Source organism: Strigops habroptila, chromosome 11, assembly GCF_004027225.2.
Source record: "Strigops habroptila isolate Jane chromosome 11, bStrHab1.2.pri, whole genome shotgun sequence".
Classification (NCBI taxonomy): domain Eukaryota; kingdom Metazoa; phylum Chordata; class Aves; order Psittaciformes; family Psittacidae; genus Strigops; species Strigops habroptila.
In genome coordinates, this window is record NC_046360.1 from 11,017,597 (window position 1) to 11,045,472 (window position 27,876).

Here is a 27,876-nt window from a genome sequence, read left to right on the forward strand (position 1 = left end):
TAAAACCTGGGCACTGAGAGCAATGCAGATGCAGTCATTGTGGCATAACTACACTGTCCTGAGAAACCTCAGGGAAAAAATTGAGACCGAATCTACTAAGGCCTGCTACAGAGCTTGGAAATAGCCTTAGAAAGGCCTATTGGAGCTGGAGTTACATTTCTGAACAAATAAGATGCATCTACACAGCAGCCTGTTGTGCTCTTCACTCCACTTCTGATTAGAAGTCTCAAATTCTCTTGGCACGTCAGTAGCAGGTTACTATACAATTGCTCACAACTGCCATCAGCCTTTAGGCTAAGTGCATAGCATAGTGATTATCACTTAAGTGACTTGAATTTGTTTGCTGTTTACAGACCTGATTCAGTTCTCCCTGAACATCTTGTACACCATCTTGGTCCTCTGGTTGTGTGCTGTTTTCTAGCCACTTCTGTAGAATCTCTGCCTGCTGCTGACAGGACCTGATAAAATGGATTAAAGGATTCTTGTGCCAATTAGAAGGCTCAGCAGTCTAAGCCAACTTAGACTTGTGATTGATACTTGCAATAAGCTCCTATTTCTTGTCTCAAACCAGTGAATGGTAAAAGCCTAAAAAGATGCTGGAAAGCAGAGAAACCTGTCTGAAAATTGGTTACATTTCCTACTGCTTGTTCCTGACTTCTTCCTTTCCTGACAGCCCCATTTGCTTACTAGCATTTTTGTAAATGTGTTCTTGTTCTAGTAGAGGAGTTGTCAAACACCAGCCATAGTTTTTTAATTGACAGTTGGAAAAGCTAAGTCTTCATGATAAAAGAGCTAAAAGCCAAGTTCATTTGTACTGCCTTCAGATTACACCCAATACCTCTGCCATGCTTTCTGTAACAGCTGCCGAAGGTATAATTAAGCCACTTGCTGACTACAAAAGCAGTGGCACAGGTACTCTCTCCTACCTGGAGTGAACTCTTAGAAAATAAAAACCTCTGGAACTTTTCTGTTTCATTCACAGTTCTGCTGTGAACAGACCGGTTATTTTAAAAGCAGACATATACATAAAGTGCAATATTAAGCTGACAGCATGAAGCAAGGCTGGATAAATAAAGGGGCTTTGCAACATACTTGAGTTCTTGCTTCCTGCTGAAGTAGTACTGCATCTGCTGTTGGATGTGTCGGAGTTCAACTTCCAGCTTCCTCTGTAACACCATTTCTTCCCTGGAACTGTGCTCCCTTTCTTCCCCTTCAGCTGAATGGAAGATAAAAGGCACAAGCAATGGAAGTAGAGCAGACTTCCACCGTTTCTTCTTATTAACGAAAGTCAGGTTAGTAGACAGGAAACATGGAACCCTCCTGGAGTCCTTTCCACATGTTTTGTCACGCTGTGACATGTACCTATTTGCCCAAAAGATCAGGTACAGTGAGAGGGAAGGAGTCCTGACAGCATTACAAGCTCCAAAGACTCAGTTTAAACATACACAAAAAAGATAAATGCGAATGATTTAGTACTACAAATGCTGGTTTGGCCTATTCATTATTTAGTGTTTTACATCTCTAGAATGAAGTCAGTCTAGTCCCATGGAACACAAATTTCATGCCCTAAACACCACACTGGGAGGTGCTTAGACACCTTATGTCCCCTTTACAACCATACTGTAAGTACAGAGAAAACTCTTCCCTCCTGAAACAAAGCATTCAGCCTCACATACATGAAAACCCCAGCACTCAAGCACATTCTTGCTAAAAGAAGCCAATCCCTAGCAGTTCCCTTCCTTCAATCCCCAGAACACTCTTAGCCCCTGGATTCAGCAGAATCCACAAAACTCTTATTACTGTCCCAAAAAGGAATGACTGGTATTCTTCACCTCCTGAAGCAGGCATACAAGACTGCCTTGTCTCCCTGATGTTTTGTGCAGCTGACTTACACTCTTGGATGTATTAGAGGAGGACACACAACTGCTGCAGCTTAGATGTGAGGACCTACCTGCAGCCTGGTGACTCCGTTTTCCCACCAAGTTTTCAGGTGACAGCAAACGTGGCTCCAAGTTTGGTTGTAACTTCTCCATAGAGTCCTGTTGAGAGTCTTGGGAATGGGCTCTTTTGTGACCACCCACAGGCCAACCTCCTCTCTACAAGGTCAAAATGATACCATGTTTTTTCCTCAAAGGGTTTTCTTGAGTAAGCCCTACAAGTAGAATGCACCTGACCTACTCAACCCTACCCCCACTCAAACAACCCCTGTAGTCACTGAGCCCCTCGTAAAATACCACAGAAGCAGCAGAGCTTAAGAAATAGGCATTTTAATTTCTAGCCTGGAGCTATTTCATTAACACCTCCCATTTGGCATGGAACAGGAGGTTAAAATGCAAGCACCTAGTTGCAGGGGAAGTGAATTTCAATTTTTGGGACCATCAGCCATAGCCACTGCTCCTAAACTGAGTTGCTCTTAAATCCCTGTAATCTGGTTGGCAAACTGTAACTGCTCTGAACTCTTTGAAGGAGCAGCACTCTCAAGTCAATTGCTAGGAAAAGCATCCAGCTAGGAAAGACACAAGACCAGGAAAAAAGACATGAAATACAAGTGGATTGGTCAGCTAGCGAAACATTGCTTCAGACTGGTGGTAAAGAACTCTTGGGCATTCAGAGCCAGTTAATTTGGTCAGCTTTTAGGATGACAGCTAGAACAAGAAAAGAATAGCTCAACAGCCAGCTGGGCACTCCAGCAGAGCCACAGGAAAACCCAGCACTAAGCAGCATGCATGTTGACAGTAGCCCAGTAAGCACACTAGTTTTTCCTTCAGCAATACACTCACCATTTCTGCTCCAGCTTTCATTTGAGGCATGAAAGAGGAAGGAGACCTTAGCTCTGGCCTCTGAGTAGCACAGTGCACATCATGTGTCCACAGTGGTACAGCATGTACAAGAGATGGGTAGGATCGAGTGGTATTGCCCACCTGAGACAGACATTTACTGGTACTTTCTTCCACTTCAGGTGTTTGCATTAAGGTCCCAGTCTGCCCAGGACACCTGTTCACAGGTGTTTGCTGAAAGGGTGCCTCTGGTCTGTAAAAGAAGGAGAATGAGGTCATCTTGTTATTCCCTTGCATACAGCTTTACTATGCAAGGGAAACCCCAGTTTAAAAGCAAAAAAACCAAACTACCAAACAGCAAAAACTCCCAAAACAACAAACAAAACCAAAACACCACAATGATTTCAAAATCAAACAAAAAAAGCAGCAGAGCAGCAAAGGTGTCCATTACTCCTCCTGCCCTGCTCCAAATTCTCCACATTCATCCAGGCTGAAACAATTTCTTTAGAGCTGTGAATTCAATGCATTAACAAAATCCTGCCTCATATTGGTTTGGGACAAGAGGGAGCAGGATCAGCAATCTCAGATGGGTTTTGAGAGGAAATTGATAGCTATTTCCCTTTTCTAAAGCTAACTACAGAACAGTTTCACATAAAAGTTCAGTCTAAACATCTGCTTAGACACAATTTCAGCTTCTATAGCAACAGCAGTTTCAGCTCACTCAGTTTCAGGGCTAAGAAGTGTTACCGTAACTCAAACAAGTGCAGAACACTCAAGACAGTGAAACTGCTGCTTAATTGAACACTTTCATCAGCAGCACAGACCTTGGGGGGAAAATAAAAATAAAAAAAAAGCTCCTTTTAGAGCAGCAAAGTTGATTCAGCCAAGACAGAGAGAAATACTCAGTTCGGGCTCTGCATTACCAGAATCATTAATGATTCCCCAGTAGATTAGTTAAATCCATACCCAAACCTGGTGTGGAGCAAATACAATCTACGAGCCAAAAAGCATCCTGCACAACTCAAACTTCCAAGTTTATGTGGCAAGACTGACAGAAAAACAACCCACAACTTTACTTATTCCCTAAGCCCATTGATTTTGTAAGGAAGTGATGTGCCCTATCTTTCCCTCAAAATCTCTCACTAATGAAACAAAGGCCGTGGTTGCTATTTAATTAAAGTTTGTTTTTCTTGTCTGCTTCTTACAAAGAAACCTGATGTTTTTAAGATTAGGCTGGCCTTTTGGTAGCAGAGAGCAATGCACCATCCCATAGTTACTGAACGTTCTGTATTATGAAGGTCAGGGGATTCGAGGGGATAAGCACAGCATATCCCACTCTAAGCCACCTGCTTTTTCTTTACTTTTAAATCAGACCTTCTACCTAGAAAAAGGAGATCCCAGAAGGAAGCCAGGCCTCTGTGGTGGTAACCTTGCTCGTTGAATGGTATTTCTGAAAAGAACAAACAGAAACATGTATTTTAAACTGGCATAAGCTGGCATTGCAGCTAAAGAAACAGTCCTATTCCATCATTATCTCTGCTCTGCAACATTCCCCTTGCATGCAATAATTATTTAAAGACTACATTTTGACCTGCGTTAATGTCACAATCTGGTTTACTGTATGAAGGATTGTGCCAACACAAGGAGTGGTGGAATGGACAGAACTGAACAAGGCAAAACTACTTCTTTTGGCAGCATATACTAGCTTAAAGAAATGTGAAGCTATCACTTTACTTCCCTTTAAGGCTCCTGTCCTGGACTGAGAAGCTTCATAGAAGATTCTTCCTTGAAATTGTCCCATGATCAGAAATTCTTAAGGACTAGCTTCCCCAGGGAAAAGAAAGGGACAAGAAGAAAATTCCATTTCTGCACAGCCACGATCTTGGTGCTTATCATTTCATCAGAGCTTATACTTGGCTTCAGTGAAAAAGAGCTTCACTGACAGCTCTAGGGCACTCAGACAAGATCAGCTCTCATGATGGTAAAAGTCCCATCACATACATCTTTCAAATGTTTCCCTGTGTAACTGTTCTATGACAAGTGACTAATGCCCCATGAATTCATAGTTGTATATTGAGAAACGCAGTGGGAAGTATATAGCTGAGCTGGTCCTACCTGTCACTGATATTTAAGTATAAAGTCACAAATTCTTTTGTTATTTGTGGGCTGATGGATTCACTATGCACAGCTCTTGTATAACCAACCACAAGACCAGCCACATGATGCAGGGTCAGAGAGAGTGTTAGGGACTACAGTCACCAATGTGAAAACTTGGGAATACAAAAATGAGAGAGACAGATGGACTACACAGATGTAAAACTACATACATGCAGGTAGGACTAGAACTTGGAGCTGTTGAGCACACTCACAGATCACTGAGAACTGGGTCCCCATCAGCAAGGTGAAATGGTAGGCGACTGTATTTTGAAGGCCATGGCTCTTCCTCTGCTGAATGTCCTCTTATCCCAGGACTAACATCAGGCATTTTAAATGCCACTTGCTTCTTCAGAGGTGGCAGAAAAGAACAAGGCTTATTTAATTTCTTGGAGAGAGCCTTCTGTTTCCACAGCATGGCACAGCGATACACTGACTGGTGAAGGTTGTAGGCTGCCTGCCAACACAAAGAATAGCAGAGCGTTTGATGGCTGAGAGTAGGAAGCAACACCACAGCACCCAGGGAGAACACCTCAGAAAGGAACTGAGATTTCTGCTGACCTCACAGCCATAGCAGCTCTCTAAGCTAAATTAGCAGGTCTGCTGTGGTAATACTTGGGTAAGGAAAATGAACTGGGTACTTCTGCAATGAGGCAGGCTGCACATTAGGAAACAGAACAGTGTCTGGAAAACCTGGAAAAGAGCTTGGAAAGCCGCCCAGGAGCAGGAAGAGAGCAATCAATACAGGCATCTCTATCTTCCTTTCTACACAACATGGCTGGGCTGCTATTCAAAGTCAGAAGCGACACAAGCCCACATCTGAAGGTGTACGTGGTGCTAAAGCTAAGACAGGACTAGACGCAGCCTCTAATGCTTCATTCTAGCACAGAATTTAGAGACCAGACAGTAGCCACATGCAAAGGTTTCATCCAGCAATATTATCTATGGTAGGAATTGCCCAGTTTTGAAATAGCTTCATTAAGAAAGGTTCCAAATTAGCAACACAAGTCTGAAGTCTCTAGTCCCAGTTGCACGAAAGGACAGGACCACAGGCAAGAGTGTACGTAAGCTCCACACAAGAGCCAAGATGTAGGGCTCCCTGATACACATGTGCACACAAATATACACACAAAGTAGATCAGAGCAGATCAGTGCTGGGTGTATCTGAACAATCATTTACCTCTTTCACCTTCAGCTGGTGCTGGGCTTGGAGCTGTCCTTGCAACTGTTTCATGGCAGTGGTGTATCTCAAGCCTCGGGTTATACATTCTCTCAGTCGAGTAGTGTGGTGAATTCCTGTGGCTTTTTTTATGCAATCTTTCTTCTGCTGTTGCCCCTTGGTAAATCTGAGCCAAGCAGCAAATACCTACAAGAGGACCAACAAACAGCTTGAGTGTTACAAAGACAGGTTCCAGGCCAGGGATCCCCCCTGCAGACAGGAACGTTTTCCCTTCCACTGGAGAGTAATAGGCAGAGCTACAGCAATAGCAGGACACTACCACAAGGGCAAAGAGACAGGGATTTAAGTCAGCTGAGGCTGGATGGGGAAAAAAGTGCACAATTTTTAATCTGGTAAGAGGATTTAGGGCCAGTTTTCCAGCATCCTAAAATAACATATAGCACCCAAAGATGGAAGGAAACATATTCAGAGTGTGCACTCTGCTAAGTGCAATCAAATCTGCATATGATCTGCACATCTGCAAATTCACTTGTCTGCCCCTGACCCTCACAGACCCCTACCTTTCTCTGCAATGAAAGGGACCAGTGCCACAATGCTTGCACCATCTTCTGCTTTTCCCATCGCTGCTCCAACAGCTATCAGGGGAAAAAATGCACAGCAAAGAGGTGAGGAGTTTACATATCCCACACCAGAAATGCTAGCCAGAGCATCAACCAGACAGGACGTGCTGGTGGAGCTATAGCATAATAACCTGCTCAGTTCACCCAGTATACAGCAAGGTTTCTCTTCTGCTAGTGGAACCAAAAATCCAGAAAGTGATTAAATAAATTTTTATGGTCCTCATATTCTCATGTGTGAGTGGAGTATGAAGGAGAAGAAGGGATAAAGATCAGCAAAGAGCTAGATAGCTACCCAGGGGTCAATTCCTTACCCGTGTCTTCCAGCAAGAGAAGGAAGTAGAGCAAAGTCTATGAGTCATTAGCTGATCTCCCAGTCTCTGTAGTAGCTGTAAGGCAAGCAAAACAGTGAGTCACTTGCAGACAAAGCCCACTTATCTGAGCCAAAAGCTACTAGAATAGAACAGGTACCAAACAGCCTTTATCATCCTCCCTTTGTTCTGTTGAGGCAACCCTAAATATCTAAGTGCCCTCTGCTGTAACAGTATCTGTATATCTATGAAGCCCACAAGGATTTCATTAATGGTGTCACTCAGGGCAAGCCCAGCTTCTCATCTCTTTGTCAGTTCTACCAAAGCTGCTTCAGGCAAGACACAGGCATGTTCTTTCCTCCTCAGTGCACAAGGCTGTTGTGCTCAGTCACTACCATTCCCCTCACCAGGGGCCACAGCCTGCTCTTCCACACCTGTAACTTCCAACACTGGGTCACTGCCTGGGGAGGTTGATGATCCTTCTCACCATTTTCCTAAGGCACTGCTGATGATACTTCTTCCATTTCACCAGGTACTTCTGGAGTAGGTGCTGCTGGTGGTGCTGTGCTGCCCTGTGCTGCTGAGCCCTCAGCATCAGAGACTCCCTAGTTAATTCCTTCCAGTGAAGAAACATGGTCTGTAAATGCACTGTTAGGAGAAGACAAATTAACTCAGAGAGTATCAAGCGATCAGCTACTTTTCCAGACTAAGTCTGAAAGTATTTAAGTATTGCTTTAAGTATATTTAAGTATTGCTTTAGCAGCACTCAGCACTAGGAAGAAGGATTGTGAAACACTTCAGGTAACGGTCAGTGAGCCATGACTTCAAGTCTTCCCTGCTGCCATGGACATTCTTTATAATCCTTAGGAAATCATTTGCCCCTGCTGCTTCAGAGTCCTCATGTCAAGAAGGTGGCTGGTGTCATGAAAATGCTTGCAAAGTTTGAGGGCCTTTCTGTATTAATTACTAGAGAAAGATTAAAGCAGCAACTGGTAAGATTACTTGCACTGCCCTTAAAACAGAGACATCTGAGCTTCTCAAAATTAGTAACAGAAAACTCCCTTGAGGGGGGACAAGGAGCCAACAGAGAAGCAAAGTAACACAAGCAGCCTTCAACTGATTACTGGAGTCTCAAGTCCTTCCCCATTCCATGGGGACATCCTTTGTAGGCTTAATAGACATCTGTACAGATGACACAAAAGACTGCTCTACTGAGCTATGTCTTTCTAAGGATCATACATAGATAACTAAGTTTTTTGAGAGTTTAATACCTCCATCAGCTCACCTATATCCAAATGTTTTCTGGCCTGCATCACAGCCATCATCTTCTGCTGACGGCTACACACTTGGAGCAGGGCAGCGTACCTCCACTGCAGCAACACCTGAAGGTGCAATACAAGCAAGAGACAGGATACAGGCTGACTGCAATGTTCTTTGGAAGCAATGTGCTCCATGCTGCTGGCACCATAACCACTCCCATGTAATTTTTCACATAAGGTTCAGCAAGACAGTGCAAATTTCCTATAAAGTAAATACAGCAGAGGGTCCCCCAGCAGTTTTCATTCATTCTCCTTTTCCATCCATCTGCCTTTCCCCCCACCCCAGGTAATACTACTATTACCTGTATCATACTGTATCATACTACTGGTCCTCCCTTCCTGCTAGGAAATGGGGAGAAAAGAAGAGGAAAAATCATGAGTTCACTCAGAGACAACTTTCAGAGATGCCTGTAGAAATAACATGGGACTCCCACTTTTTAGACCTTTCTTAGTAGTGGCTCTTAGATTAAGTTTTTGGTCCTGCATTACCTGACCCATGCCTGAACTAGCATCTGTACTTAAGACTTGGTATCTGCTACAGAGAGACCCTACCTTTGACAGGATTGCTCTCCTGTAGTGCTCATCTGCCTGAATAGCTGCCTTAGCTTCACATACAAGAGCAAGAGCATTTTCTCTCCATGTACACAGAACCTGCCTGGGTATATAAATATACAAAAATTAAAAAACAAACAAACAAAACCCAGTAAGAATGATTCTCATTTGTTCATTTGGCACCCTCCAACTCACAGGGAAGCCAAAGCCAGCTCTCTCCATAAACTCAGTCTTGCAAATCAACTTCTGCCCCTTTGGGTCTCCGTTGAAGGCAGTACAAAACCAGGATACACCCTTAAATTCAGCATCTTAAGCCAAATCAATCAGGCTCTGCAAGTGACTGTGGTTGTACAGCATTAAAACAAATGAGGTAATTAAAACTAAAGCAACTACAACCAATACAAAGTGATATGATCTTTAACCACTCTCCTCACTTTGAACGCAAGACAGCCTCTAAATCTTCCAGGCTGCTTTAATATTATATCCATGTAGAATCTGTGTGCTCACTGCAGGGAATGACACAGTTTGCTGTCTCTTATGGGACTAAAATAAAAAAGTTAAAGCAAAACAGAGGGCAATTCAGGAAGAAGTTGATTTCTTTTAGCTAGTGATCTGCACAGAAACAGCAATGCACAGCGGAGTCAATTCCCAGCACTGACCACTCAAAAATTGACAAAGGTGGCAATGAAAGAATAGGAGTAATTTGACTGCAGTGCAGTCACTTCTCTCCTGCTGCACAAGGAAACAGGCTTACCGGAGCAGCAGTCTGGTGTGCTGGTTCTCCTTCTCAGCTACTTGGGATAGAATGCACTGTACATTATGCTGGTAAGTCTGCAAGAAGAGCAGCAAGAAGTAAAATCTCCCTCAACTGCCAACATCTGAGGAGAGGAGACATCTGGAAACTCTTAGTAGCAGCTTAGGAGAGTAGTAACAGCAGTAGAGTACACAGGGGGAAAAAGGAGGTTGCAGCCACTGAAATCAAATGCTGCTTTTCCAAGATGAAGAGTCATTACACACTAGTTAATGCCAGCTATGACAGACCTTTCACCAAGCCGCATGATTACATTGGTTCTTTTGCCCCAAAAAGCAATGCTAGAGCTTATACACCCTAGCTACAATAGCCTCCATTCCACCCTGGTATGCAAATGCCTAGAGTGAAACAGCATGGCAGCTCTTCAGTTCTCACCAAAGCACTTAAGCACACACACACAAATCCCTCAGAGGAAAGGATGTTCCCTCCTACCTTCCAGGCTGCCAAGGTCTTGCTGAGTAACATGTGCTGATAGTGCATGTCTGCTTGCACCAACTTCCTCCATTTCTCACGCTGATGTTCCACGTACTATGAAGGGGGAGAGGAGAAAGACATGTACATGTGATGGAGAGAAAACAGGCAGTGGCAGAGCAAAGAGGGAAAAGGATCATTCCCAGTCACTGGGGAAGCATCTGTCCTTTAATCTTGCTGTAATAGGTTTTCACTCAAACTAGTGCTGCACGCTGCTATTTCTCCAGAAGGCCTAGTTGAGGCTTTTTTAACTCTGCCCTTTTTAGAAATCCTCTTGAAGACTGATACAGTTCACTCAAGTTAACAGTTCTGGACCAACATACTAGTGTCAACTCTAAAACTTCTCAGCAAGACATGCTGCAACGCCTATTTGGTCTATCATACCATGGTAAGGGAAAGGCCCAACATAAAAGTGAAGGGCCTGCTGTGACCTGTACACAACTACAGACCACACCATAGCCTTGCTGCAAACTTCTAACTTTGAGAAGGACATGCACAGTAGTGTCTAGGGATAATTTCATCATGTTAACTCTGGTTACATTCCTGGGTAAATCTCCTAAACTACAGTTCCATTCTCACTATATTAGAGAAGTCAACAAGAAGTCAAAGAACTCCCTCTCCTCCCTACACAATTCCTGTTCTGCCCACACTGAACTGGTTTTATCCACCTGGAAAAGAAGGAGAGCTTAGGAATGACTAGTATTTAAAATAAACAATTTAATTTCTAGCCATATGGTAGAAGCAATCTGTACAAAGTAAATAGGATTCAAGCTCTTCCCCATCTGTTAACTCCCTCACCTCCTTCCACTTGTTCCAAGCCTGCTGCAGACACTTTGAATAGTGAAATCTTAAGGCTTGCATCTCCTTGAGCCTCCTATAAGAAAAATAATTATTTCTCCTACAATGCAATTCATGTTACTGAACCCCTCTAGCACAGACTTGACCCCACACTTGCTATTTTCAGTAAGTCATTTACTGAAAGACAAACTAATAGATTCCAAAGCACACATAAGGAGTCAGAATCACTGTGAATTAACAGCTGCTTTGCCAAAAGTAGGCCACCACAGGACCAATCCAAATCACCCTCCCTTTTAAATAAACTTCTTACTCTGTTTTTCTCTCCTGAGTATTTTGCTTCCAAAGACAGAAAGCCTTTAGAAGCAGCAGGTTGCTGTAGTGACCTTGTGCACGAACCAAGTTCTCTTGCTCCTCCAAACATGCAGCTGTTCTTCTCCACCAGAAGCACCAGAAACAACGCAATAGCTGCCTTTCAAAATGAAGTGCAGCCTACAATGGGAAGAAGGTGGCAATGAATTCATGACATAGGCCACTTACAAACAAGAGAAGGCAATTTCTTAAAGATGACATGCACAGAACTGTCCAGTGTTTGTTTTCCTCTTCTTACTTTAAACATGTCACCCAAGCCCCTTTGCTGTGAGTTTATGTGAATATATTATACAGGGACCTGCATGCATGCAGATGGAGAAACTGCCACCAGAAAACGGCGAGTCAAAGAGAGGAAAACTACACACTCATAAGTAGCATATGAAAGACTCCCAAGAACCGATAAGCTCCAGAAAACACTCCTGTTGAATCTGCAGGGACTGATAATCTCGGAACACCAACAGTCAGCCATATCTGCACAAGGCCACACACACACTGCCATCAACTAGGAGCTGTGGAACTCAGACCACATAAAAGGGGGCAGTGGCTGCTACAGATAAAGACTACAGAATTATATATACCCCTGTGGAAATGAAGGACCCCTTAAGTGATTTTATGGACACCTACCTAGAAGCAACTAGTTTGTCAGCACCACCCCAAACTTTTTAAATAGGTTGGGATTGGCTCTTTATTACTATTATTGTTTCAACCAGGTAATTATGAAATAGACATTTACTGGGTGAGGGAAATAAGTGAACGAACTGTGCAAATAGTTACCCTCTAGTAACAACATCTCAAAACTATTATTATTAATAAATAGCTTAACTCAAAAAAGGTGACTAGTAAATACTGGTTGTAATCTATTTCCCCGGACTTGATCCCCCAACAGGGAAAAGGGAACTTAAAATATCCATGTATATCTCATGCCAACTCCTGTTCACAGACAGTGACTAAGAAACCATGCCCTCTATTTCCTAAGCAAGGCCAGGTAGAAGGGTGGATTTACCCTCTTCTCTGCCATTCGGAATTCTTGCTGCTTGCAGGTGTTCAGCACCCATGTGTCAAATACTTGTCTCATCAACACCCTCCTGCAAGCAAAAAGGGAGAATGTCAGCACAGGAGAGAATTCCTTCAGAAAAGAGACCGTTTTATGAATGTCAAAAGACCAATCCATCTACAACTTAAACAGTTAGTTGATTTTTCAAACAATGCAAGCCACCTTTGGAAATCAGGCAGCTGTGTGTCCTCATTATTCTCTGGGTTAAAAACCAGACAATTTGCCCCCTGAAATCTTACACAGAATACATAAGATTAGTGACTTTTCTGAAGTTATCAGAACGCTCTGCTTTCATTCAGATCATTCAAAAGATTGTTCTCACTTCTCACCAAAAAATTTTATTTATAAAGGCAAAGAAAAAAATCATATAACAACCTTTTATTTCTTCGCCACTGTAAATACAGTCCAATCCCTCCTCCCTTCAAAACAGCTTGAAAATGCTACTCTACTTTTTCTATTTAAAACCAAAACAAACATTGTAATGGGACTTGAAAAAAGTTATAATAACAAATAATAAAGAGCAGTGTGGTCTGATCTTAACACTGAAGAGGTTCTACCAAAGCCTTCTTTTATGAACATGGCCAGGTTAGTTGCCTTCATTATCAAAGCTTTTTTCTCTCTAGACGAAGATAATACTTGCTAGTCTGTGTCCTCCCCAGGGAGAATCATCACCAAATAGTACTCAAAAAATGCAATTACTATATATTTATGACTGAGCACTATACATCTCTTTCACAAAAGAAGCATATAGTAGAAGCCTACTAGTCCAGAAGTCTGAGCTACAGCCTAGTAGAAACAGCACATCAGTTATTTCCAGACCTCAGTCATGTGGGTGTACTAATTAGACTGTCAGCAAGTCTCAGCTCTTCTCCAGTCTAAACAGGCCTAAAAGATATTTGGATTCTTACCAGGTAATTTTTGGTAGGTAGCTGTTACAGCTCATTACAAGTTTATGAGGTGGTAAACAACATAAGTCTTCCTGGAGGGTACTGGTAGTTGCCAGCAAGAGTGTCTCTGATCTGTAACAGTCACAAATCTCAATTGGTGGCTCTTCTGGGGTACCTCCAAGGTCTTACCACCAGACACAGCAACTGAGGCACTGACTTGTGAGGCAGCACATACGTGCATCAGAGACCAACAGGGAAGCTGAGTTCTGTCAAGCTGCCATGGCAGTTTTACGTAGATCTGGTTGAAAAGCAGCCCCAAACCTCTGACCAAGGAACATCCTTCTTATCATTTGTTCCTTTGTGTTCAGGAAATAGGACTTCATTAATACTCTTTCTAAGGAGAAGGGATTGCACACAAAAACATTCCTGACCCATGAAATCAAAGTATGGCTCCAGAACCAACAAGTTCATCCCTTCCTTGGTGAGAGAGGCATGAGTTACAGCGCAGCAGTTGCATGCTGCAACTCATCTTCACTGAGCTTAAGGTCCTGAGTGTTCAAGCATTTTCTCTTTCCTTGTCTCCAGAGGGTAAAAGCTAACACAGCACAGCTGCACTCTCAAAACAGTTGGGAAAAACTCTTAATTGCTTGCAGAAATGCAGCTGCCCTCATTACTCAGGTGCACTCCAAACCTATCTGTGAACCTCCCAAAGAGCAAGCCCATATCCAAGCCAAAACAGACTTTTTGCAGGTTCCTTTTCAGCTGTGAAGCCAGGCTTTTCATGACACAAAGGTATGAATCTGGAACACAGGGTGTGACTATTCTCTGCCAACGAAAGGTGCAAGGTCCCAAGTCTACTAGAAAGAAGATTCTACGTTAAAGAATATTTTTTTGTCTCTCAACTTACACAGGCAAAAGCGTCCCATTGTCCATGGCGGGGTCTCATTGTAATAGCATATAATAGCACAATAAATCATAACTCTACCTGCAGAGTCAGCACGGAATCCGTGGGTAAGAATACAAGCCCAGGCAAGGCTTTTAAGGCATCTCAGAAAAGGCAAATACCCTTTTTTTTTTTTCCCCTCTCCCAGTCAATATTCTCCACCCCAATTTCCACAAGGAACAAGAACACACTCTTGTAACTCCTGTGCATGTCTGTGCCTCCATAAATGCCAGTAAAAGTAGTTAGTAAGATGTATCATTACTGTGAGACAAAGGCTAGTGTCTGAATTTTAAGAGGTGATGAGAACCCGCAGCATCCATTTACTTTAACAGAAAACAGAAACACCAAGCACCTCTAAAGAAGAAATATTCCCAGTAATTTCACTCAATTTCACATTGTAAACTTAAATTAGAATAACTCCAGCAGTTGTAATAGATTTATTTTGGCACGACTGCAGTTGTGGACCTGGACTCATTTTGAGTGAATCTAAACAAGCCTCAGAGCTGGGCTTAAATCAATCTCCTTCTCACATTTCACAGAGAAGCAGGGGATATAAATTCTCCACTACTCATAGAAAATATAAGAGCAATTGGCAGGAGAATGGTCATGCCCCAAAGGTACTACCAGGTTTTAAAAGAAAATCAAAGGTCCACAAATCCCACATTTGTACAACTTTCTCTCAGCATTTCTCTGTGTACCTGTAACGGGCATAAGCCACTGTTGTTAAGGCCTGCTGCTGTTCCTCTTCCTTCTCTTCCAAACGGGACTTCCAACGGTTCCAGAACTTCCGCAACACCTGAAATAGAACAATAGACATGAAAAAACATAGATATCAAGGGAAGAAGAGAATCCAAAAGACAGACATTATTAAAAGTCCTACTGAAACTGCATGCTGCAGTGGTTGCCTCCTGCACTGTTTCACATGCCAACCTTGTTTTATAACCTGCTATGAATTTTTCTGGTAAAAGTCACCATAAATATAGGAAAACAGGGAACTAAAACAACTAAGACTGACAGTTGACTTACATAGGAGGTTTTCTGTGGCTATTCGTATTTAGGAACAAAGCCATTGATTTAATAAAAAAGGCATTTCGTAGATGAAAGTGGAAGCCAACAGGACAGCTGAAGAAAAACCAACACAAAAAAAGGTCAGACTCACTGTAACCTGGTGCTGACGGTGTGACAGATTTTTTCTCATCTGCTGAAGATGAGTGTTCATGACATTCTGCCAGAGACCCTTAAACCCGAGTGTCTGTAACAAGAAGAAATGTACACAGCTTTCATGTAACCCAAATCAGCACTGCACAGCTTAGAACTGGCTGCTCCTTACAATCTATGTTTGATGCTACTCCTTGCAACGACTAAGATTTATGAACTTGTCATCAAAACCATCAATTTCCCCTCACAAATTGTCACTTCTCCAGCTAAACTAAAATTCCCTTCCACGCTCCCAGGGTTTTATTACAAGACATCTAACTCCTCATTCAGCTATCAACACCACTACCCAAGTCCTTTCCCAAACTCTCTCTTCCTTTGCTTCAAGACTCCTAACTTGCTCCTTATCAAGAATAGAAAAGATCCACTTCCCTTTTAGGTCTATTCTGCACAAGGTGTTTTGATCTACGATTCCACAATGCCTTGATTCAGGGATGAACATGGTAAAGAGCATTCTGAGAGCATCCTGCCTTAAAAGTCTCTTATAGTCAATGTTTCCAATCTACGATCTAAACAGGTTTATTGGCTGCCACTCTTTTGATGATCAGTACTGATCTACACCTGAACATAATTCAGTTCCAAAAAAGCTGGAGGCCTGCTCATGCCTGATGCAGACAGAAACATTTGAGGTAGAGGTGAGAAGAAAAAAAAAAATCAGTGAAAAATCAAGGGGAAAATGCAGTATTATGGTAAAATGGCCAATAGCATCAAGATTAATCTGCTACATCACCAGTTTCCCAATTGGAATAATTATTCTGGAGAGCAGCACAGTTTCCCCATTTGGATTCAACTGGCAGATTTCAGAATAGATGGAATTTAGAAACCTGATGGCAGATCCAAACTCACCCTGCCAGAAAATGGGGCATCCCCCACTTAACACCCCCACACCACTACTAGTATTAAAGGCACACTGCCAGCCAGAAGTATCCAACTTCCCTCCTCAGCCTCTTCCACCTGCTGTACAACAGTGCTCTTACCAACAGATGATGCCTGTAGTGTTTTTCAGCCAGCTCACGCCGCCACGTCTCTTCCACACACAGTACAACATCTGCCACTGCGTTAAAGGATCTTTTACACAGAAACATCCATCCTGACACATACACAACCTTCTCCCACAGAGGGGCACCAGATCGCCATCTAAATTTGCTTCAGTACTTTAATTTCCAGCACTGTTACCTGCACAAGTTTTGATTACAGTCACATTCACAGTATGTTTCTGATCCACTGTTAAGTAATGAATTCTTCTCCAGCCCTAAATTATCTTCTGCTGGCTCTTAGCTGTCGGCAGGCTAACATACTGTAATTACAACAGTTATACTAATTGATAGTATAGCTGTACATACATCTTACTAATGATAACATGTTTGTTGTCACCCACGCTACTGCACAACATTCCTGCTTATTAATCAGATCTTTTCCCTGTGGAAATGCTTTTAACCTGTCCCTGTTAGGGCTTAAATACAGATTGGATACAATGCTTCCAGCGTGCAAAGACTCTCCATAAGGCAATCCTTGCTGCTAGCTTTTCTATGTCCTTTTGGCGAGCATGCATTCTTCTTCTGCACTCCCATGACAGCCGCCAACTGGAGAAACACCACCGGACTATCCTGCTTCGGTGATGCTCTTGGGCCAGCTCTGGAAAACAAACACACAAATTACTCATGACTTGTTCCATCCTCGGCTCATTTCTATCAGGCAAGGCCATGACATTGAAACCACTGGTTCTGAAGTGACAGAAGCTCTAACTGAAATATGATGGTAAGAATTCACAGTAAGACTCAGCTATGGACTATATTCTTCCTATTGATCACAAAGGCAGTTTTAAAGCAGTAACATACTGCACTCAGTGAAGAAAGGAAAGTTAAGACACTGCATCACTTGTTCAACATATACAAATTTGCTTATATTTCAGCATTCTCCTATTACTAATTCCCAGACATCCAAGCTGGATTCTTTTCCACTACCACCGATCAACAGGTAATTCACACAAATGTCTGAACTTATTCCAGTAACTTCAAGGGAAGAAGCAAAAGAATTGGTGTAATAATCTTCACCATCCTATATAAGTCGTAATTTGTCTGATTATCAAAAAAACCCACACACAGATTGACAAATAATAGTCCTGAATACATGCTTCTCACAGATACTTCAGTCAGAATATGATATGCAATGTGCAAGTTTTCATCAAGGGAACTATGAAGCATTTTCTTTGAAATCACATGGAAAGCAAGTTATCTCCTCGACAGTTCAGTATAGAACCTTAGCTAGCCTTAGCAGTGTACAGTCCAAGTTGCATCTCACCATCTGTTGAGTAAGCAGAAACACTGCAGCATTTCCTAGAACAGAAAAAAACCTTCACTGTGCCTCAAGCAAAGGGGCTGAGCCCTGTTCAGTCCTACCTCATCATTTTCACTCACCAGTCTGAAGTTTCATTGCTTTGTGAAGGTTTATGTATCCCAGCCACGCTTCCATGCACCTCTTCAACTCCCAGTGTCGATTGTGAGTTACTGCCCTAGTCTCCTTCTGCTTCTTATTCTGGTTGTATAAATACAGCTCTCGCCACTGCAACCAAGCCTGACAGTACAATTGAGGAGGGAGGGCAACAGGATAAAAAAAACCAGACAAGATTAGGGAAGCAGAATAAAGAAGACAAGAGGAAGAACACACAGGCAATAGCAAATTCAAGGTGAAATCCATGAGCAATGAGGTATCTCCCCACAAGGTGAGGAAAACCCCCAACCAACTGAACAAGAAACAAGTATCAAAGGAATGTCAGCATAGACAAGGTCAAAGACAAAGAAGTGATACTAAACTTTTTAATTAATATTTTCATACTTTTTACATTAAAATGCCAAAATAATAGGCTTTCTTTCAGAGTATTTTCATATAAAAGACAATCGCATCTTCAGATAAGATTTCGCAAGCCACGAGTTTATCTCCTTAGTAGAAGAAAACCAGGCAAAATTGCCATCTTAGAGCACAGGCCAAATTAAATACCATCATCGGCATTTAATGACATGGACAAAAGGTCAGTTCCATTGAAAGAAAGAAAACCTGTTTTCTTTAACCCTGTTTTAACCAGCTAGGATGAACTATTTACTGAAGGAGCTGAAAACCTTTTAAGAACATGAAATGCTGGACTGTATTTTCTTTACCCCAAAACGGAATCAAACATACTCATAGAAACTCATTAGAACATAAGAAATGTTGTCTTACAAAGAAGCAAGGTGCTGTCAAACAGCTGACCAGTGCTATCTTGCCTCCTAATGGGATAGTGCATTGGAGTTCAGCTGGATGCAAGTACCCTTCATGCCCTGCTCAAAATGCCAGAGCTGCAAACACACACACCTGTTTTACCTGCTATTGACCTGTGGCTAGTTTGTGTGATGGAGAGAACTCTGATAGTTCCACTATCATCAAACACTGTATAAGACAGTAACAATTCCTTTGGATGGTCTGCTTCCTAGCAAATAAAAGACATGGATCCAGTTTGCTTTGCCTAGATTTCTTGTAAAAAAAATTGGTTTGACCTTCTTCATAGAATATCTCAAATTGGAAGGGACCTGTAAGGATCATCGAGTCCAACTCCCTGCTCCTCTCAGGACTTTTTAAAGCTAAATCATATGACCAAGAGCATCATCCAGACACTCCTTGAACTCTAACAGGTTTGGTGCCATGACCACTTCCCTGGGGAGCCTGTTACAGTGACCAACCACCCTCTCAGTAAAGAACCTTTTCCTAATGTCCAATCTGAACTTCCCCTGACACAGCTTCATTCCATTTCCTCATGTCTTAATATGTTCTTCCATCCTAAGTACTGCAATTCACAAAGCAAATGGGTATAAGGCCTATTCTTTATTAATCTGCAACATTAGTCGTATGTGCATGCAACTTATGAATTACATCTGGTAGTAGGTGAAGCTCCTGGGACTTACTCGAAATTGCAGGCTCTGGGCCCAATGCTGCAGAGCCAAAACATTCATTTTATGTCCTGTGCAGCTCTGGTAGCGTCTTCTCCACACTGCCCATGATATGCTGTCAAAAAGTATGTTACAGACATGTTCAAATGCAGGTTCCACAGTTCAGTGCAAGAAATCACATTCCTCTCACCAGAAAATGTATGAACAAAAATCTCTGAAATTCACAGCTCTGGATGTACCAGAAGAATTAAGACACACACACCCCAGAAGGAGAAAAAAACAATTTAAAATCTAACATGGAACAAAGTCACTGCAGGAAGAGATAACAGAACACAGGTAAAAACCATGGCGTTATGGTCAGTGCCTCACTGCTTGTTTCCATTCCATTCTCACCGCAAACAGCTTCTTTCCCTGAATGCCAGTGCCACAGACTGCATCCCACGTTTTGTCCTTTGGACATCAACATAAACCAGCCAGCACTGCCAGGTCCTGAGCAAGTTTTGCTTCTTTGCTGTGCACAAAAACAAAAAAATACTGCATCTTAAGTTCATGCATGAATGCAGCACTTTTTAACCGCTTTAACGGTTGAACCTTCTTTAACTTGCCCCCGAGCTCCATTCCCCTCAACCCGCAGTGACACCTCGTGGGAAACGCTGAAACAGCACCACCAGCCGCGAAAAACCACCCCGGCTGAGGGTGTCACACGGACAAGAACCTCTGAAACGCTGACGGCATCATGCCACTTGTTCAGAGCAGCGTGAATTATCAGACAATGCCACTGCTTTGTCTTCAGCGCTTACAGGGTATATAACTGTAGAACAATATTCAGCGTAACAACCTTACTGGGTAAGAATCACAGGATTTTCTTTGTTTCATTTTAAAAAAGAAGTTCATCAGGTTCATCAGTAGCTTTTCAAGAGTTATTCTCTATTACAAGCAGAGAAATCAACCAGAAACAAGTTAAGTTTATTTAGCAAGCTGATCATGCAGCTAAAACGAGAAGTGGTGCCACAAATTCCAGTTTACCACTTTATGCAGTGCACTGCACTTTCTCCTCACAACAGCCTGGCCTCCCAGAACTGACACTATTGAAGCAAAGTTATTAGAAAAAACATCATTGATTTTATGCCATTTCACGCTTAAAACAAAATAAGAAACACAACCAAAACCAACCAAACAAAAAAAACCCCACCACAAACCAAAACAAAACCCACCACACATCTGTGTTTTTTTAAGATTTCCTTATGATCTGGTGAATCAAGTATTAAACTACCTTAGTCACTTTTCTACCTAAGTAACACACAGCTGCTTCTATAAACCCTCTGCCCTCAGTAACAGAGGAAATCTAGACAGCCTCTCAGTTTGTTTCAAAAGGTGCCAATCGATATAATATTCTGAGGCTACATTTATATGCAAAGAGACCAGTTAACTTATTTTGCAAATCAGCACAGAACAAAACCACAGGATCGTCTTTAACAGAGGGTCATTCTCCCGTTTAGGGGAACATATCCCCTGAAGACGAAGGAAGCTGCAATCAATATATGCAACTTCATCAGTAGGACAAATCCACTGCAAAAGAAAGGCTCTACACAGTAAGATATGGGGCATTCAACAGTTTGGACCTCTTTTCAATTGCAAGACACAACCTAGAAGGAATAGTGAATACAGATAAGATGTGCAGTTAATACCACAGGGAATTATTATCTAATATCTATAGCCACAGTTGACAGAATTTCAATAACACATTCTATCAAAATGTGAAAAGCTATGAAAGCCATGAAAATGTGAAATGTGAAAGCCATGTGAACACATATTGTGATAAAGAAAAACAAACAAACAAAACAAACAAAACACCCCCCAAAATAAACAATGCAATCCAGAGCAGATGGAGAGGCCCTTAAGCTTATTCACTGGCATCCCTAACTAACTAGCTAGCTACACAGTAGTACATCAAACAGAACCCCCCTGCCAGCTTTAGACAGCCAACCATCTGTACCTAAAAGCATTACATTTCCATGGGGTGGGGGATCGTGGCAGGGAGGTGATGTGCAAACGTGTACAAGGGACAGAGATTCTCTGTAAACATTTCCTTTGGAAATTCCCACCTCAACAGGCCACCAAATAAAGCACTTCACTTACCACCAGACTCTGCAACATTGTATTTGTTCCTCTTTCCTTGTTGCTGGCTTACATGGGCTCTCCAGGCCCTGAACACCAAATTGCAGAGTAAATGCCTGAGAAATTAAAAAGTGCCATTCAGTGAAATAGCTACCAAATGCCTAGGGTAGGATTCTTTCCAGTTCTGCTGCACTCTAAAGATATGTTGGATAGGAAATACAAAGATAAGCAATGAAGACATTGCTTCTGGCCTGGAGGTACTGTTGCTGTAATTTGCTCACTGGTGTTAGCAACTCCTCCAGAACCCTAAGAAAATTTCTCATATACACACAATAACAGGAAGTAATTTCACAAACCTGTAATGGTTGTCTGCTCCGAGGCTGAGCTTTCCTTCTCTGCAAACAGTCCACCACTCCTTCCACTCTCCAAAAGTTCTTTGAAGAATCTTCTGGTCATAAAAGCATCTAAACAGTTGAAAGATTTGGACATATGAAAGTTCATACAGGCTTCCAGGTTGACCACAAATCAGTTTTAATGAAGATTATGCTACCTTTTTTCCAGCCTTGTCTGATTAGCCTAAGAGTATCTAATTGCATTTAAATACCACTATCCTACTGTGACACTTTATTCCAAGACTTTGTGAAGTATGACAAGAAGCAATCAGCTTACTGATCGTAAATACTTCACATAAAGTCAAGGAAGGAAAGACAGATGTTGCTGACTCACCAAATATCAGAGTGCCAGTTGACTTTGGACCTATGAATAACTCTCATCTCTTATCCTCAGTTCTGCGTTTTACTCAGACCACCAGCACAATTGGTAATGACACATGTATTTTCCTTGCTGATTTTATTCTTTGTTTAACACAAAATATTTTATGTATAGAAATAAATACAAAAGCTACTTCAGCTTTTATAACGCTTCGATATTTCCCTTATGTTCTTTGAAACAGCTGATCTTAAGTCATCCTAAATTTAAAATCTTCTTAAAGAACACTTAAATAGGCTTAAGAACTCCTTCAGCTAGTCGCACATCACCCACAATAAAAACAAAGCTGTTCGTCTGCTCATGTACCTTCTCCTTCCAATGGCTGCTAAGCCATGCACAAAATGGACTCACAAGTCATGCATGACTTTCAAATTCTTGAACCTTAGTAGAACAGTCTCTGCTTTTATACCCAGATTTCATTACCACGCAGCTGACCACGTAAGAAGTGATGCTACATTTAAACTGATTTACGAACAACTAAAAATTAAAATATAGGAGGGTCTGCATGAAGGAATTAGGATTTTGATCACCGAACTAAAAATAATGGTCATAATCTACTACTTCAAGGAATTTCTGGGTTTTTTTAATTTTAAAATATTTTATCAAACATTTTTCCATGTGATCAAGATGACCTGGGCAGCAGCCTAAGAACTGGAAAGTCTCCTCAACAGGAGTACAAATACTTTCAAAAACATTCTTCTGTTTTGTGATAGACAGGAGGAAAATAGAAGGACCCATGAAAACATACAAGCTAACAAACAAAAAGCACACAGACTCACAACCTTTAATCACAACCACCCCACCAGCTTAATGAAATTGGTCATGTCTGTAGTAACAGGATTAGGCCCAGAATACCCAGAGATCTCTCAGTGAAACACATCTGAATCCTCTCACAAGTTGCAGTTCAGAGCTACCTACCCCAAGCCAAGTTGCTAAGTCATTCCAAGCACTCAAGCAGAAAAGGAAGAAAAAAAAAAAAGAAAAAAGAAAAAAGAAATGAGCTATGTGTTATATTTTTTTGGACTTGGTGCATTAACAGAACATTGCAGTTAGGGAGAACTGGGGACTCTGAAGTCTAAAAAGGCAATTCATTACTGCTTATGTTCGTTGCTGAACTTTATAAAATGTACTTTTACTCATCCTTCTAAAAAATAAGTAAGAGAAGTAATCATTGTCCTGAATTTACACACAGCCAAAGTAGTGCAAATGCAGTATATGGGAGAGCAGATTAGAGAGGTGCACAGGACAACTTCCATTTAACAGCTAAGGCAGACATACATGTACAGTGTATTCCGACTACATACAGTCAGATACAGTACAATGAAATTGGATAACTATAGGCTTGATCTTATTCTGACTGTAACAAATACAAGTCTTCCCACTAGGAACGGCTGCAGTTCCCAAAGGTGTGGTCAAACAAGAATGAACATGCAAATTAAAGCAAAACAAGAAAAGAGTATCCAAGTGTTGGGTTTCAGTAGCTGACAGGAAGCTAAAAACAGAAACAAATTATCTGTCACAGGTATTTCAGACAGTTACCAAGCATATACAGGTACGCATTAAGAACATAGTGCAAACACTAAAATGAACTGAATTGCAAGCTCTCTAGTTGTAACTTTGAAAAATCATTCATTTCAAAGCAGGTATCACAATCCTACCCCAGCATTTTTATGCACATATAGTTCAACTACATCAAGACAACCATGATTCCTACGCATTTAGTTAGTAAAGTTTAATCATGATTATTAAAAACAATCAAAAAGCAGGAGGAAGAAGAGTATTCAGTGGAAACCTTCAAGTGATCTCTAAAGACATCCATCCAGGTATTTTCTTTGCAGCCAGTACTCTCTCAGCCCAATGGTACAGCACTAAGCCATAAAAAATTACAAAAAAAACAAAAAAAGGGGGGGAAGAAAAGCCCCCACTCAATTTCTGTAATTTTATCTACCTGGCTTTGGAAGGAAGAACTTGTCCAAATGTCTTTTTTGCCCACATATGGAAGAACTTGCTTGCTAGATACCTGGAATGTAAGGAAAGGTTAGCTGTCTTTGTACTCTTACTCTGTTAACTCCCAGACAGCAGTGAAATAAGAACTTTTATGCTAGTTTCAGTAATAAAACCAAGGGTCTGGTTTTCAAAGATCAATGCGTATATGAAATATTTACACCACGAAATAAGTACCTTTAACAGGACTATTCACCAAGCAAAATTGCATCATTACAAGACTTGCATTGGGACATACTTCCTTAGGAGACCCAGGCTGCTGAAACATCTTCCAAGCAGCCCACTTACACCCAGTGATACTATTGAGCAGGCTGCTGATTAACTGGGGAGCCTTTTTGTGATTTAGAAGCAGTAACATCACTGTTTCCCTGAACTCAACCAGCTGAGTCAGACTTGTTTCCAGAGCAGCCAATCTAACGATTACTCATGCCTGAAACCAGCAGCTCTTCCTTCTTCCTACCTCCCCCACAGCAGTCCCTCTTCTCAGCCAACTTCTCCTTGAACCAGTTCAACTCACTAATCTGTGGCTGTGAGGCTGTCACCTTCCCCTCCTCATCCCCTTTTATTTTCCCAAAGGCATTTAAGAGTTAATTGGCACACGGAGAGCCCCAATAAGCACCAAAGACATCAAGGTAATTAATTAAAGCACACAGCCATGTACAGCGCCTCCCTCTTTCAGCAGGTCTGAGCTGCTAGATCAGCTCCACTTGTTCAATTAGGCTTTTAGTCTCTAAACAATTGCCATCCCACTTTTGCCAAGATTCCTTCAACAAATAAAAGAAGAAACACAAGAGGAGGGCAAGATTAAATCATTAGTCTTTCTACATTAGAAAGTAAATGAAATTTACTTTCATGAAATTTGACTGTGCCAATGCATGTCCTCAAGTTACCACAAGACATCCTCAGAACTGTCTGGCATGCCTGTGAACAAAAACCTTTGTCTTAGCCTGCACTTAAACTACTAAAACCAGAGTTCTTCAGGTCTGATCCCCCTGCTCCATTCAGTGAAAATTATGTTTTGTGTTTATCACCTGATTTGGGATTCTTTTACACTTCTTCTTGGATGCCAGGTATACCAAACTTGATCCAAATTGTCATGACCTCTGTCCTGAAACTGATGTCTGGCAGACTGGGGAGCAATGGATTGCTCAGCTGCGTGCATCTCATGCCCAGGTAGTTGTTGGATTTCATACATCTTCAGATGCATCTTCTGCATCTTCAGAGATTTTGAACTTAAAAGGAAAGAAATATTTTGTGTATAACTACATTAACTGTAAAGAAGTGGCATGATTTCAGTAAGTTAATCTATAACAAAGCTATGCAATCACATCTAGAAGTTGATGGCTACAAAATGTTAAAATACATTTTTTATCTCTTTATCAGGCATTTTTCACTATCTAGAATTTTAAGGTTGTTTCGCCAAGACAAGCAGGAAGACATATTTCAGTGCAACCATGTCACAGACAATTCCTTTCTCCTCTAAAGTTGAAATGAAAAAGTGCTAACATAATTTGTGCTTCCCCTCCCACGTGTGTGCACACAGTGTGCCTTTACAGAGAAGATCTGAATATGTTTTTCTGCCTTTTTTTCCTCAAACATATCAACATGTTCTGTCTATTGCTGACAAATTCTCTTGAGGACTAGGGAACTGAAGTGAGAATTACCCATTTTAACATGAAATGCACTTACAAAGACAGTTATTTTACAAGGAAGTCTCTCCTAGTTTTGCTCATATTTTAACTAAATGTGTTGCTTTAATAAAACTAAAAATCCCTTCTTGTTTTTTACCTATTTATCATCAAAAAGCAAAATTGGGTATATTCTCCCATCATAGTTTACTTTCACACATAGCTCTAATCTGAAAAACAAGTATGTTTTTATGAATTCTGAGTGTTTTGTCTCAGCAATTTTCTGAAAACAAGAATGATTAAAAAAAAAAAAAAAGATAAAACCCGCTGAACCAGTTGTATTGAAGCTTCTTTCCCAAAACAAATACTGTCACCACCCTGAAAATTTGCACATTAGAACCACGAACACATTCTTGAGCTGCTTAACAGGCAAGAGAAGAGGATAGTCTGAAGTCCCACACTAACAATCACCTGAACTGAGCAAGAAAACTACGGCTATAGCCAGAAAAAAACGCTGATTCCGCAGTTATTGGAATAATCCATACTAGTAGTTTTCAGGAGTTAGCTGAATAACCACTCACAGTGTTAACAACAAATCATTGGGGGTGGGGAACAACAAAACCACACACACAAAAAACATCTCAGAGAAGGAAATACAGTATTTTGGCTTGTTTCAGCAAGCTGCAAGGAGCTAAACCAAAGCTAATGAAAGAAAACAAGACTTCTATTTTGTGTGAGAAATTCCTGTTCTCCTATAAAATATTATCTGTTGTCTGAAAGAAGGGGAGCCCATCCAGCTGACAAAATAATTCTGTTCACATCAAGATGACCACTTAAGGCAACTGCATGCACTGCTGAAAAAGTTTCAGATACTTTTAAATATATGTAAAACAGCTTTCAGCACGAGTTCCTGTACTCATGTATTATGCTCAACTCCCTTTAAGACCATCTCATCTGCTCCAAAAGCAAACCTGGTCTGACCATCTGCAATGATAATGGAACATAAAATAGTCAAAAAATCAAGCTTGGGGAGAACATGTAAAAATTTCACATTAATTTCTGAGGCACGTGAATACCTAATGATTGTCCAACACGTAATTTTAAACACATTATTCCTAAATTTGAAACACTGTATGTGCTACATATATTTAGTGATGACAGCCCATGCCCGTCAGAATTTATAGCAAGTAACCATGAAAAATAAGACTCAAAGACGGATCATTTATCCCCTGTAAAATTAGAAAATAAATGCATGGGAAGACAGGAAAACTGACACCACCATGGAATAAATCTGTGGTTGGGCCCACAGGTATATCCAAATATCTTACGTTCCAGGCTCATACCTCAAGCTCAGGAACATCATTTTTGTGTTTGAATGTTATAATGTAAACCCACATAAAGTTGTGTTTAGTGATGGGTTTCAGGGTGGTTCATTTGTTGTTTTTTCATTTGGTTTTTAAGAGGAACACTTTCTGGTTAATAATGTTTCATAGAGACCCTCACATGAGACTATCTCAACTTTTTTCTGTCTCATGGAATGTTTAAAGAAAAAAAAATTACAGCTGAGGTCATTAACAAAGTAGCATCTGATTCATGTTCACCCACTTCTGGATATCTCCATTTTGCTCTAGGTGCAAATCTGTGGTAACCAAATGCACTCTCTGCACTGCAACGCTGTATATTAGCTTTGGACAAAGCATAAATTTCTTCCTGTTACTTGTGATGAACCCATCAAACCGCCCTGTACTAAATACAGTCTGTATCTTAACACTGACAGAAATGCCACTCTGTTGACCTGCATACAAATAGCATAATGCAATTCTAGATGTTTAGCACAAAAAGCATCTACCTGCCTGCACACTCACAGCCTTGCTGACCTGAACAACTGTGCTGACATAACCTGTTGGTAAGAAAGTCATAACCGGTTGAATCCTAAGACAGCAACAGCACCTGCCTAAAGCTGTGCTAGAAACAAATTAT

At 41.3% G+C, this 27,876-nt stretch overlaps 1 protein-coding gene across 8 annotated transcripts in view; it reads right to left on the reverse strand.

The window, feature by feature from the left end:
- The window catches only part of SFI1 (SFI1 centrin binding protein), a 28,400-nt gene extending 2,222 nt beyond the window's left edge, over positions 1–26,178 (reverse strand). The window contains exons 1-28 of one of the 8 annotated variants that reach the window (XM_030501758.1): positions 25,300–26,178; positions 24,213–24,284; positions 21,853–21,960; positions 21,518–21,612; positions 19,772–19,889; positions 19,394–19,493; positions 17,876–18,032; positions 16,932–17,093; positions 16,436–16,506; positions 15,403–15,495; positions 14,942–15,039; positions 12,363–12,444; positions 11,301–11,479; positions 10,991–11,066; positions 10,154–10,249; positions 9,665–9,741; positions 8,911–9,013; positions 8,325–8,421; positions 7,527–7,687; positions 7,043–7,117; positions 6,672–6,746; positions 6,121–6,297; positions 5,147–5,280; positions 4,159–4,227; positions 2,781–3,030; positions 1,952–2,096; positions 1,093–1,429; positions 356–458 (exon numbers count right to left, since the gene is read on the reverse strand). In XM_030501758.1, the coding sequence (XP_030357618.1) occupies positions 356–458; positions 1,093–1,429; positions 1,952–2,096; positions 2,781–3,030; positions 4,159–4,227; positions 5,147–5,280; positions 6,121–6,297; positions 6,672–6,746; positions 7,043–7,117; positions 7,527–7,687; positions 8,325–8,421; positions 8,911–9,013; positions 9,665–9,741; positions 10,154–10,249; positions 10,991–11,066; positions 11,301–11,479; positions 12,363–12,444; positions 14,942–15,039; positions 15,403–15,495; positions 16,436–16,506; positions 16,932–17,093; positions 17,876–18,032; positions 19,394–19,493; positions 19,772–19,889; positions 21,518–21,612; positions 21,853–21,960; positions 24,213–24,284; positions 25,300–25,484 (3,495 nt within the window). In that variant the 5' untranslated portion in view covers positions 25,485–26,178. Of the gene's footprint in view, positions 1–355; positions 459–1,092; positions 1,430–1,951; positions 2,097–2,780; positions 3,031–4,158; positions 4,228–5,146; positions 5,389–6,111; positions 6,298–6,671; positions 6,747–7,042; positions 7,118–7,526; positions 7,688–8,324; positions 8,422–8,910; positions 9,014–9,664; positions 9,742–10,153; positions 10,250–10,990; positions 11,067–11,300; positions 11,480–12,362; positions 12,445–14,941; positions 15,040–15,402; positions 15,496–16,435; positions 16,507–16,931; positions 17,094–17,875; positions 18,033–19,393; positions 19,494–19,771; positions 19,890–21,517; positions 21,613–21,852; positions 21,961–24,212; positions 24,285–25,299 lie in introns of all 8 variants that reach the window. The other 7 variants (XM_030501756.1, XM_030501764.1, XM_030501761.1 and 4 more) reach the window with 7 other exon arrangements.
- Between the last annotated feature and the right edge of the window lie 1,698 nt (positions 26,179–27,876).